Source organism: Electrona antarctica (genome assembly GCF_951216825.1).
Source record: "Electrona antarctica genome assembly, chromosome: 11".
In the NCBI taxonomy this organism is placed as follows: Eukaryota; Metazoa; Chordata; class Actinopteri; order Myctophiformes; family Myctophidae; genus Electrona; species Electrona antarctica.
The window spans coordinates 9,096,087-9,108,773 of NC_136792.1; the positions used below are offsets into that span (position 1 = coordinate 9,096,087).

The 12,687-nt window shown below is 41.0% G+C and overlaps 2 protein-coding genes across 5 annotated transcripts in view; one reads left to right on the forward strand and one right to left on the reverse strand.

Annotated features, from left to right (window-relative positions):
• Positions 1-413: 413 nt before the first annotated feature.
• On the reverse strand, positions 414-4,013 carry tex12 (testis expressed 12). 2 transcript variants are annotated; one of them, XM_079515107.1, is made up of 5 exons: positions 3,896-4,013; positions 3,424-3,540; positions 2,222-2,321; positions 1,776-1,827; positions 414-793 (listed from the first exon to the last, which is right to left on the reverse strand). In XM_079515107.1, exons 2-5 carry the CDS (start codon positions 3,523-3,525, stop codon positions 649-651), a joined length of 399 nt encoding a protein of 132 aa, XP_079371233.1. In that variant the 5' UTR covers positions 3,526-3,540; positions 3,896-4,013; the 3' UTR covers positions 414-648. The 2 variants fall into 2 exon arrangements, with proteins under 2 accessions (XP_079371233.1, XP_079371234.1); XM_079515108.1 differs by lacking the exon at positions 3,896-4,013 and adding an exon at positions 3,651-3,688.
• A 1,373-nt stretch (positions 4,014-5,386) lies between these two features.
• ulk2 (unc-51 like autophagy activating kinase 2) overlaps positions 5,387-12,687 on the forward strand; it is a 55,757-nt gene continuing 48,456 nt past the window's right edge. For all 3 annotated transcript variants that reach the window (XR_013791173.1, XM_079514819.1, XM_079514820.1), the window contains exons 1-3: positions 5,387-6,655; positions 12,139-12,231; positions 12,489-12,530. Coding sequence is in view for 2 of the 3 variants with exons in the window: in XM_079514819.1 (XP_079370945.1) it covers positions 6,566-6,655; positions 12,139-12,231; positions 12,489-12,530 (225 nt within the window). In the remaining variant the exon portion in view is untranslated. The remainder of the gene's footprint in view (positions 6,656-12,138; positions 12,232-12,488; positions 12,531-12,687) is intronic.

A 12,687-nucleotide genomic window follows, 5' to 3' on the forward strand; every position in this document is an offset into this window, starting at 1 on the left:
AGCGGGTGTACTTGTACATCAAGCTGCCACATATGCAACAGTAACAGGAGTTACGGCCGGGCTCCACCGGGCGCGTCAGCGTCGCGTCTCCGTCACCGTCAGGGAATGTTCCCTTTTTAATCAATGAAGGGTGGCTCCACTGCCCGCGTTGACGGAGACGCGACGCGTGCATTAAAATTGAACCGGTGCGTTTTTTGACGCGACGCGACGGAGACGCAACGCGTCCGGTGGAGCCCTGGCGTTAGGCTCCTGCCCTATAGGCTCCTGCCCTATAAGTGGAAGTGTTTGTTGTTTGTAAATAAATATGTATATAGAAACATAAATGTAATAAAGGTGTGCAAATCCCAAATTCTTTGACTGTATTTCATTTCTTCAAAACATTACCTTTTATTTTGGTTTAGGAAATATTTCATACAATATATGTATTTGTTTAATTAACTTTAATTAGTAATAATCACATAAAGAAATAACCTTTTTCTGAGGAAATAAATACTGGGCGTGTACATCTTACAAAATAACTTGACGTTTTGGGAGTATTTGGAAGAACCCAATAACAAACTCTATAATAAATTTAATTGTTTTTGTTAGATTAGTTACACACTGTAAGACACTTGGCCATATGTTTGCTTTTCCATGGAGGAAAACAATTTATCCAGTAAGCTTGTCAGACATGAGAGCCAGGGTACGCCCAAGGTGCTTTTTCTTTTCTTTCAGGTGAGATTCCAGGCTTTTGGCCTCCAACAGAATGCCCTCCAGCTCCCTCATCTGGGAGACATCTGCTGCAACTCTATCACTGCAGGAGAGAAATCCACCGTCATAGAGAGAATTGACAAATCTGAGCCATGAAACATAATAAAGTGGTAAATTAAGTCCTTTGTGATGATAGAACATGTGACTGACGTAATACCTTTTTCTGCAGCTTAAGATTTTTATAGGACAAGTTGGAAATGCAGTACTTGTAAGGTACAAATTTCCATGCGTATAAAAGTGTCTCAGCTTGGCTATATGTAATACAATCATTTTAGATAAAACTAGAAAAATGTCTCCTCAGAGCACAGGCAGGTAGCTTATTGTGGGCCAGAAATGTTTCACAGCAATTGGAAGCTGAGTTCATGATTTGAAACATTTTGTTCAAAACGGGCCACCTCTGCAAACATTGGTAGCCAATCTTAGCCCATCAGGATGGAATATGAAAAACCGGACAGAACCGTCTTTTCACTCTTGATTACATGACTATAGAGATAATGTGTAGCAATTGGTGTGATGTTTGGACAAAATCTGTAGGAGTAACATCAGGAGGTGGCGTGGCGCTACAACATCAGGTGGCCGATGGGAAAGATTTGGGCCAGAGGTTCTTCCTTGGCCTCCAGGGAGTGTGCGTGCACAGTTTCACACCGATCGGTCCAACGGCAATATTTGGATATTAGCTGCTCACAGAAATTGGCCTGTTATAGCACCACAATGAGGCCGATTTGAAGAATGAATGGTGGCATTTCTTCCTTGGCCTGGTGGGAATGTCCGTGTAAAGTTTCACGGCAATCGAACACTGCATTCGTGATTTGAGAAATTTTGTTCAAAACAGGCCACTCCTGCAAACCTTGGAAGCCAAACACGATGGAAAATGAAACATTGGACGGCTCTGTCCGGCGTCTATAGATAATGTGTACCTATTTGTGTGATGTTTGTACAAAATCTGTACTAATAATGTCAGAAATGTGTTGCAAACATCTGCCTCACACTGAAGACTGATATATTTATATATGTAATGTTTTTACCTTAAGACATCACCAAATTTTGCAAACAGCATGTTGATCTCCTCATTTGCACCTGATACCGAAAGATAACTCAATAAGCCTTCAACTTCACAGATTGAAAATAAGTTGATAATCCAAATGGCATTAGCAGTTAAGTCTAGTTTTGGGATATGACATGAGCTGGCAACGTAGATACGATATAATGCAATACACATTATAATGTACATAATTTACATAACATTATTTATATCAATCAGCTTGTGACTGAAAGATCAATAAGACCAGAGAGCAGGGATTCTGTTTCATCAACATAATTTGGGCAATGGTCTAGTCTAGTGCCAAAACATGTCATGACAATACTGTGGATTCGGAATTAGTAATAGAATAGTAATAATGGAATACCCAATCTTCACAACACTGAAACATCTTGTATGAGACAAAAAACTTCACATTCGGCATAACATTACCTGTAACTGCCATCTCAAATAGAGTTGTTGGATCCACAGCCCCTTTCTTTTCTGGTGGAGAGCTGTCTTGCTGTGGAGGCTCATTACCGTAGGCTTCCATCTACAATAATGAGTAGATTAGTTGTATTCAGTGATCAGCCTGATGAATGCTATTCCGGCCACAAGGCCAATTTACAAACAAAACAATTTCCCCATCTAAAGTGAGTGCTTTCTGACAAAGCTAGATAGATACCTGAGGAAATGTTAAGACTTGCTGTATAAAAGCTCAATGTATTTACTTGTCCACTGTATTTTGTATTATCAAACATATTTTAGTTCTTTGATTTTGGAGACTAGGACTACAGCACATATCATAACAATATGAGATAACCATCTGCTGTAGTTTTGTTCTAACCTCGCGTCACCAGGCTTTCCACCTCGGGGGAAAGCCTGGTCTGTGTTTCTAAATCGCTGTGTGATCCGGTCTAGAGCAGATGGTAATATCTGTTTTTGTCCCCCCTGTTTGTTTTTAGTCTCGCAGTCGCTACGAGTTGGAATAAAATATGGATATACCAAATAAACAATTCTATTCCCTGCATCAAGGCTTTTATTGGGTACTAGGCCTTAAAATTCTGATGCCCTTGATCACAGGGAATTTGAGGTACTTCTGATTCCTGTTACTACAAATCAATGACTACAACATAACCTAAGTTGCCATCCACTCCAGACTGGATCATAAACCTGAAAAGGAAGGCTTCCAAGGCTAGTTTTGTTCTGATATAAAAGGGTTTTTGTTTAAAAGAAATTATTCCTCGCTCATTAAGTTGGTGTATATTGTTGACATTTGCAATTTAGCTACAAAGGTCCATCCTGTAAATGTATAGTATCCTGTCCTGAAAATTCATTTTCTGTTCACGAGCTAGAGCGATAAAGAGAACCCTAGTTACTGAACAAAGATATGGCAATGATTAGGCCTACTATCAACATATAAGCGCTCTATTTTACATCTATTTTAACAAAACAAAAAGCATCACAACTGTGCCTTTAAACTTTTTTCTCGTTTTGCTGTGGAGTGGGGACCCCCTGGCCCTGGAGCCCCCTCGAGGGCCCATGGGGGTCCCCAGCCAGGCCCTTTGAAAACCACTGAATGAAGGTAAAGTAGCAGAAATTAACAAGCTCCTTTATATTATTATTATAATTATCCCAGACGCATTTGTGCTCACCTCCAGAGTTCTTTTCTGAAGACCTTTGCTGTTATTCATATTCAGTCCTGTGTGGTTCGCTGGTGGTAGAATCAGCTTTCCTGTCACTGTTGACCCTTCCATTGTGTTCCAAAGTTACTGCAAATGAGAAATATAGGACATGACATGTTAATGTTACTTAATAATACATAAGTTTAACTTTAATAGTAAACAATTATTAACTCTGGTTACACCGCTAAACTAGTCACCCGGTCTTCACGTGTTAAGTCATCCACTCACTCAGTGCTAACCAGCTGTATTCACTTAAATTGATTGGCAGCTCGCTAGCTTAGCTAACCCACAGACTGAAAAATAAAATATATATTATTGACCTGCTGTCTTTCCCTGGGCTTTTTGTTATCTGCACTGTACGGTTATAAGTGACAAGTCACTGTGTTTAGGCTACTAAATAAAATGTATTGTTATTAGCAAAAGCTCCCCAATGTTAACTTACCTGGTAGGCTACTCTACTGGTGGTAGCAGAAAACTGAAATTGACTAATAATTACGTTGAGCCCGGTGTTTCATCGTACGCCGGCGTCGCGCGCTTAAAATAGCTGATCTACAGGTTCATAAGGCCTCCCGATGGAATGCCTTGTGAGCTTGTAGATTTGCTATTTCCGGCGCGCGACACCACAATAGCTGACTTTCTAACTAGCAAACAAACACCAACCTATCCACGCATTTTTTTTACCCATAACATCGGTTTAATGTTGCTCCAATCAAATATTATACTATAGGCCGATGTGTAAATATACCAAGGTTTTGTATTTTATTCAGCTCAACGTTGTTTACTCCGAATTTGGTGACGTATGTGTGACTTCTCCAGTGGTTTATTTCTTTCTTCTTTTTTTGTTTGGTTGTTTGTTTGTTTAATAAATCAATAACAATGAAGAATATTGTGTTCTTTATGAAGTTTTATAAGAACATGAAGGGGATAGCAACAACAGGAAGAAGAAGAAGAAAACACAAGTCCAACCTAAAATGCAAAGTTAAAAAGATTTTAAGGCTTTTACAAAACACTGAACAGTTTCATTGTGAACCAATGAAACTGTAGGAATCAATCAAACAAGCACAATTAAAAGCAAAATTGCTGGAACCTAAAATTCACATTGACTTGTGCACACACAGCTGAAGTTGTGAGGGCATTCATTTGATTGTTCTTTCATGGAGTCAGAATATAGCTACTTTCGGTTGACCAACTTGACCACCTGACCCACTGTTTGAGTAGAGGCTTGAGAGAGACCACTCCACTTTAATTCAACACAGTAAAATGTTGTGCTCTATATCCACCAGGGGGCATAACAGTAACCTATACAGCACTGTCTGAACCCCCAGCTCCATGATCTCAGAAATAAATAAAACTTTTTTTCCTGATTTTTTTGTAACTAAATAAAATAGTCAAATTCATGTGTGTGTGTGTGTGTGTGCGTGCGTGTGTGTGTGTGTGTGTGTGTGTGTGTGTGTGTGTGAAATGAAATGAAATGAAATGAAATGAAATCTATATTTACCCAGGGTATCTGGGCTAAGCTCAAGAACTTGTTTCCAGCCAGGCCCTGCCAGCCCTGCCAGCCAGGCCCTGCTCATAGTGTGTGTGTGTGTGTGTGTGTGCGTGTGCGTGTGCGTGTGTGTGTGCGTGTGTTTTCCTCTCTTTTTCTCTTCAGAAAGAAAGGCTCTGGTCTGGTTGGCATTTACAGTCAGTACGTAGACCTATCTTTTCCACACATCGGTATATCCTTTCGGAACAACCTTTAGCACAGCATTTTCCTATTAACAATTTACCGGCATTTTATATGTATTACTTTGTCATCCAGCACTGTCTCTTGCAGCGGAAGGTACGTGGACAAAGGAGGAAGGCTGTGCAGCGGAAGACTCCGCGGAGGGATATGGTATAAAAGCGTACCAGGGCACTTTCTTCCTGTATTGTTAACCGTGACGTCAGATGAGTCAGATCTCTGTCGTTATTATCCCAGTGGTAACAAGAAGGATACAACAACACAGACAATATATATCTAACCGTCAAGATGAAATGATCGACTATACCGCGTCGAAAAAAGGGAAATAAACTCTTTTCGGATGGCAGATCAGAAGAGAGACGTTACTCTGACGATGGAGACATTGCAGAAGGACGAAATGCTATGAAACATCCCGGAATTTAATGCTCATATGTTTCCAAGAGGAGGCGAGACTGTCTCCTGCTGCAACTGGACATCCCGAACCCCGAGGACCGTCTGGGAGGAGGACATTGTATTGTAAAGGACGAATTCCGTTTGTGGCCGGATCCGGGACCATATTATTTATACTAAAAAGCCCTATGATTACTATTTATCCAGCCGTCGTTGTTGAGTGTGAGCGTGTTAAATCAATGCACTCAGCTGGCTTACATTAACGGGTAAACAAGCATCAGTTTGTCCATGCCCAGCATGTTTGCAAGGAAGGACAGTCGTCATTATGATGCATTATGCCACTGTCAGGTAACCGTCAGATAGCTGAGGCGGTCTGCAGGTGTTGTAGAGGCTTTGGGTTCATGTCCAGATCCACCTGACATCATGTAGACTGTGCAGTCACCATACCCGTATAGGATAGAAATAAATACACTTGACTGGTTCTCGGGAGCCTTATAGGAACCAATGCAGCACGCACAGCCCTGGCTTTTGTAAGTAATGGACTGGGCCAGAGAAGGACAGCTGGCACTGTATTCTAGCTTTGTGTACATTTGGACCCTGGTTGGCCATGCCTAGAGCCACCTGCTATATGCTATGTATCGCAGTTCTGCAAGACAGTATCCCAGTGTTTCTCGGCCGACTGCTATACTGACTGACCAGAAGCCTAGTGTCATGCCATATCTGCATCTATTATTTAAGCAATAAATAGAGATATCAGAACAGTTGTAATGAGAAGCTGTGCTCGTCAGCCAGTTATTAAATACATTGAAAATATATCAACAGGACGGACAGGGAACACTGCACTGCACACACACAAAAAAGAGAATATATATATACTATATATTATGTGTGTGCATCTATAGCCTTTATATTTTGAAGTTATAAGAAGACTGTGACATTCAGCTGCATCCCTGGAGCATTTATGAGAAGCCTGGCATAAAACTGGACTGGACTTTTACAATGGAAGCTGTGGGGGATTTTGAGTACAGCAGGAAAGACCTGGTTGGACATGGAGCTTTTGCTGTTGTTTTCAAGGGAAGACACAGAAAGGTAAATATCAGCTGAACTGCATTGCCCCCCCCTTCCCCCTCTTGCCCCATTTCTCTTTCAGTTAGATTCAATAACAGTGATGTTTTTCACACTTTCCTGTGAACATGTGGGTCATTGACAGAATACAGATCGCATTGTCCTCATACTGCAACATTTTGGTGTCATTGTTCTGAAAAAAGGAAATTATTTCCTGAATGACAATGGCTATTCATGTTCATAGATCATGTATCTAAAGCACTGTAGCCCTGACTCAGCTATTTACCTAATGCTATTTGACTGTGCAAGTGGATTTCATTGCTTGTTATTGCGGCTGGGAATCTGAGTGTATGCTCCTATGCATGGGGCTGTAGGTGTAGAAAGAAGACATCCATTCATGAACGGATGACTCAAATGACTCCAGCAGCACTGATGTACTGGGTGGGAGGATGAGGTACACCATACAGACAGTGTTTTTCCTCTACCTAACCACAGGAGGTATCTGATTCTGATTATGTAATCACTGTTATATGAATGATATTCATAATGTTACGTAATATACGGTATTCTCTCCTCTGATTCATGCCGGCTGTGAATGAGAGTTCTCACCTCATTGTCCTTACGTGCAGACCTGACCTTAGATGCCTGTGTGTGTGTGTGTGTGTGTGTGTGTGTGTGTGTGTGTGTGTGTGTGTGTGTGTGTGTGTGTGTGTGTGTGTGTGTGTGTGTGTGTGTGTGTGTGTGTGTGTGTGTGTGTGTGTGTGTGTGTGTGTGTGTGTGTGTGTGTGTGTGTGTGTGATGACATCATAGAACCCCATTCCTTCTGAGAGGAAATCGGAAATAAAAGCTCAATTCCTCAATGAGAGCCACAAACAAGAGATATAACACAGTAAAATCCTATTTTAACTCTGAGAGTGTATACATGTAACCAAATGGACCCAGTGTAGAGTCTATGTAGCCTTTATTATGCCTCTCTGCAGGACTCTGGCTCTCTGTTTTCCCATATTGTAAGTCTAATTTATAGCCTACTTCAAATAACAAAAGAATAGATTAACCTACAAGCTCACAAAGTGTTATGCATCATGGAGTATAAATGATGCTTAACTCGGAGCATCAGAGGCTATGAGTTGGAGCAACCGAATATGCTACGCTGCAAAAGCATTTCTGCATGTTATTTGGAAGCAATAGATACAATCCCTCCAGCAGTGAAGTTACATAAGTGGCCTTAAAAGTCATTGTCTTGGGCTGAATCTGACGTTTCTGTGGCTTTGACAAATTAGATTTTGTCTCAAGATAGGGTATATAATATAGACACACACACACACACACACACACACACACACACACACACACACACACACACACACACACACAGTACACACATTCAACAGCCATATTTATTTTCCAGACAGGCATCTAAGTTCACGTCTGCATTTAAGGACAATGAGGTGAGAAGAAGAACTCTCATCCACACAGCTGGCATGAATCAGAAGAGAGAATATATATACATGTATAACACAGTGGTTACATACTAATTAGAGTACCACCTCCCGTGGTTAAAACTAGGTAGAGGGAAAAACGTAATAATTAAACACATGAATAAAAATTGAATTCCACATTCTACATTCCACATTCTACAAAAACTCAAAAGGCTTTTTGTATGTATGTCTGGGGGGGGAGACATACATACAAAAAGCCTTTTGAGTTTTTGTATTATCGAGACATTTGGTTAAACAAAAATATAGTGCAATCTGATTTAAAATACTAAAGTTTGGGCACACTATATTCTGTCAAAGTGGACAGCTTTATGGATACAACTTCCAAGTGTTATATTTAACATGTGTCCCCTCTGTCCTGATGTTAAAATGGACTCTGCATGTGATTGGCGTATTTATATCCCTCGTGTCTGCATTTCTATTCATAGGCTAATTTCCTCCTAGGAGGAGGCCAAGGGTTCGAGGGCAGGACGGAGGTTACTGTCAACCCTGCTTGTAACACTGGCCTTTGATCACTTCAGCCTTTAAGCAGGAATCTCTTACAGGATATAGGCTGATTCAAGGCTAGGTATTTCTGGTAGTGTTAAAGGAGAATTCCATACTAGAAGGCCTTCTTACCTTTATTTGTAGTTGTTACGTGACGTCCCCACCAAAGAGGTCCAGGTGTTATTTTGTGCAAAAGTGCATTATTGGCTATTTCCCCTACCCTAAGCCCTCAACGGGGGTTGGGTTTTTGTGCTAATTCGCTTATTTCCATCGGAATAAGTAGTAAAGTGTGCCGCTTGGGATACTATTTAGTACATTATGAAGAGAGGATATATACAAAAAATAAAAATGTTTGAGCGATGGAAATAAGCGAATTAGCACACCAATAGCCCCATTCAATTCAATGCAATTCATTGAGGGCTTATGGTATGGGAAATAGCCAATAATGCGCTTTTGCACAAAATAACACCTGGACCTCTTTGGTGGGGACATAACAACTACAAATAAAGGTAAGAAAGCCTTCTAGTATGGAATTCTCCTTTAACTTAGTCAGTGTTTAATCCAGATATGTTGTTAACACCCAAACTGAAGATGTCCACCGTTGTTCAAAACAATAACATTTTCGGCCTAAATAAATACCTATTCAGTATAGTTATAGTATAGGCAGGCCACGACAATATTGAGAGGCCTATGACAATGTTGAGAGACATTTTTGGTATTGCGATATCATCAATAACGACAACGTTGTTACATCCCTAATTATATACCTTGCTTTGACTATTTGTTTTCTACCGGTCATGATCCTCTGTGGTTCAAATGTTTTTTTGGAAAAATCAACAGATGTATTGGCATAAGCCTCACAGGAAAAAGTGTATTATTCGTTCCAGTGAGGTAGAGCAGGTCGTCCAATGATCCATGGGTCGGCGGTTCGAATCCCGGCTCCTCCTGTCTACATGTCAAAGTGTCCTTGGGCAAGACACTGAACCCCAAATTGCTCCCGATGTGCTGGTTGGTACCTTGCATGGCTTCTGCTGCAATCGGTGTATGAATGTGTGTGTGAATGGGTGAATGTAATGCACCTGTAATGCATCTATGTAAAGCGCCATGGATAAAGGCGCTATATAAATGCACCATTTACCAGTAGTATACAGTAGTAGTAGTATACATTTAAAGTACTATCCATTCCCTAATGAATGATTGGTTGAATGATTGCATAAATGTCCTGTTTAAAATAAACACTGTCAGCAGTGGTCTACTATCTAACTGGTATCTGTCCTCTAGTCTAGATTAGAATAACGTCACCTGTATGCTAGTACAGTAAGTACCCAGTGTCCACACTCTGTCCAGCCTGGTAGTTTCTATCATAATGTCAGTCAGCATGGTGATACCAGAGAGTGCCGCTGATGAGGCGGAGGTATTTGTTGCTCACGCCATCATAATCCCATATGATTCACAATGAGATCATGTGTTGTCCTGAGAAGTCCTCCTCCCATTTGGAACCGGAAGTCTCCTTGCACCCACAAAATGCTTACTCTGCACTCCTAAAACTGCCCATTATGAAGTCCTGGTGGCATGCCATGGGAGTCATTAGCTTGATCTGATTACTCACCAAACTCCGACCCTCCACCCCCCCCCACCCCCACACAGACACAGATACAGTCAGATTCATATCAGGCCCACTTAAAATATGTCCCAGATATATTCACAATAAAACAGGCTTCGCATTACAATGTCGTCGACCCGTCAATACTCCATAATGTGTTTGTGTTGCCATGTTTTCTCTGAGCTGTCCTTGTTATGCAAATATGCAATTCAACAATGTTCAGATGTGTTATATGATATGCCTGATGACTGATATTGGTCGATTAGACCTACTTTCCCTTACACCGAATATGTCCCATATTGGAAAATGTAATATATTACCCTGCACTAGTCACATTTGAGTGTGTGTTTTACTAGTCAGTTTGGGATGTAGTCCAGTAATAATGTAATTTGACCTCAATCTAATTGCAAAAAACCCAAACTCATCTGATTTTGCATCATCCTGAATAACAGAAAAAAAGGTGCCTGGAATTGTCTGAGGGGAAAGTGTTGAAAATGGCCTGTACAGTATGGCCACCATTGACATCCTATTATAAGGCAATCTTTTCTAAATTTCCTTATGCTTTGAGTAGCATGTGACTTATCAAACTAGGGGGTTTTCATGATGCTGAAGCCATTCCAAGCTAGTTAGTTTGCACAAAAACCCTCATTGGGCTAGATTTTGCCATAGCAACTTGCTCAAATGTGCTGACATCATCACATTTGAGCAGAGTTGAGTTTGTTTTTTTTGCAATTAGATTGAGGTTGACCCTGTATTTTCCATAGATTTCCTGTACTAATGGGTAGAGCCTGCAGTCAGTGTACCTCCAGAACACACACACGGTCACACATACTCCTGCTTTGGTGTCAGTGCCATGCCAGAGGCAGAGTGTGCACTGCAGCCACAGACCAAGTACATCTCCTATTAACCTAGATTCATTTGGAAAGCCTCGATTTTATTCAGAGATTGTCCTGCTCTACAATTTCCAATGCCGACGGGAGCGTTACCTACCGCAACTTGAGTTGTCATTCATTTCTCTGTCTCTCTCTCTGGCCCCTTTTCCATCGGGGTTGAACCCGTTGAAGGCGGTTTTCCCGCCTAATATTGAACCGGTTAGTGTTTCCACTGAAAATTAATGGGTTCAGAACCCTAAAAGTTGGTTCGGAACTGGATCCAAAGAAAGGCAGCCGGTTCAGTGAAAGCACCAAGGTTCCAAGAATCTAGAACGGAACAAAGTTCTTTTGGTGGAAAAGGGGCCTCTGTCCCTCTGTTTTTCTGTTTCTAATTCTCCTTAAGGGCAGATTAAAACATCAAATTACTCTTGAGTTTATTTGTCCTCAAATGTTGGACATTTGGCAGCTGAGCATCTAGAGCGGCTCAGATCCTATGAACTCGAACCCTCTTTTCATGACAGCTCCAGTCCATGGGGGCTTGTGTGTCCGTGTAGAGAAACATTATCTCAACCTGGGTAGAAATTAGACCTCTACATTGTTAGTTTAGCATGAGCAGGTCACAGCCTCTCATTCTAGCTGTCATTTGAGTGTCGTGTTCTTTCACCGTCTCATTCAGCGGCGATGGGATGAGCCGGTGTGAGTTTGAAACACAAGTGTATTATTGTGTCATTGAAGCATCTAAGATTTCTCCTGTCCTCTCCCCAGCCTTCTCACACACAACGGTGCTATATCGTTGTTAATGTTGACGCACACACACACACACACACACACACACACACACACACACACACACACACACACACACACACACACACACACACACACACACACACACACACACACACACACCTGGCATTAAATCAAGGTTGTCGGATTAGGAACTAATAAAAGTCATTTGAACTAATTGCTCCCATCTGTCTCCCTTCCTTCTCTCTCTCTCTCTCTCTCTCTCTCTCTCTCTCTCTCTCTCTATCGTTTTGTCCTGTGCAGAAGACAGATTGGGAGGTGGCCATCAAGAGCATTAACAAGAAGAATCTCTCCAAGTCCCAGATCCTCCTTGGCAAAGAAATCAAAATCCTGAAGGTGATCAGTGACACACTTAATTGCTCCTTGCTTATCTCTCAGATGTACTTGAGGAATAATTTGTCAGCGCCAAGAAATATCAATAAATAGCCAGTAGATGACCGGATTGCAACTAGACTTTCTACTATCTAAAATATAGATATTTAGGTATTTAAGGGCATTTATTTTCCTTACATTTGAAATAATGCAAAACATGTCCTTTAAAAAACAAAATTAATTGTGCTTTTAACGCATTTCTTATGTTTTCGTTTACCTAGGAACTTCAACATGAAAACATCGTGGCACTTTACGATGTCCAGGTATGTTCTTGTTTTTTCCTGCAGTGAATGCCTTTTCTGTTGTTTGTTAATGAAATATCTACCGTACAAAACCATGTCCCAGGATGCACCAGGAGCTAGTGTTGAATACGTGTTAATTTTTATATATACATCTTTCTATGTACAGGTCTTCATGTAC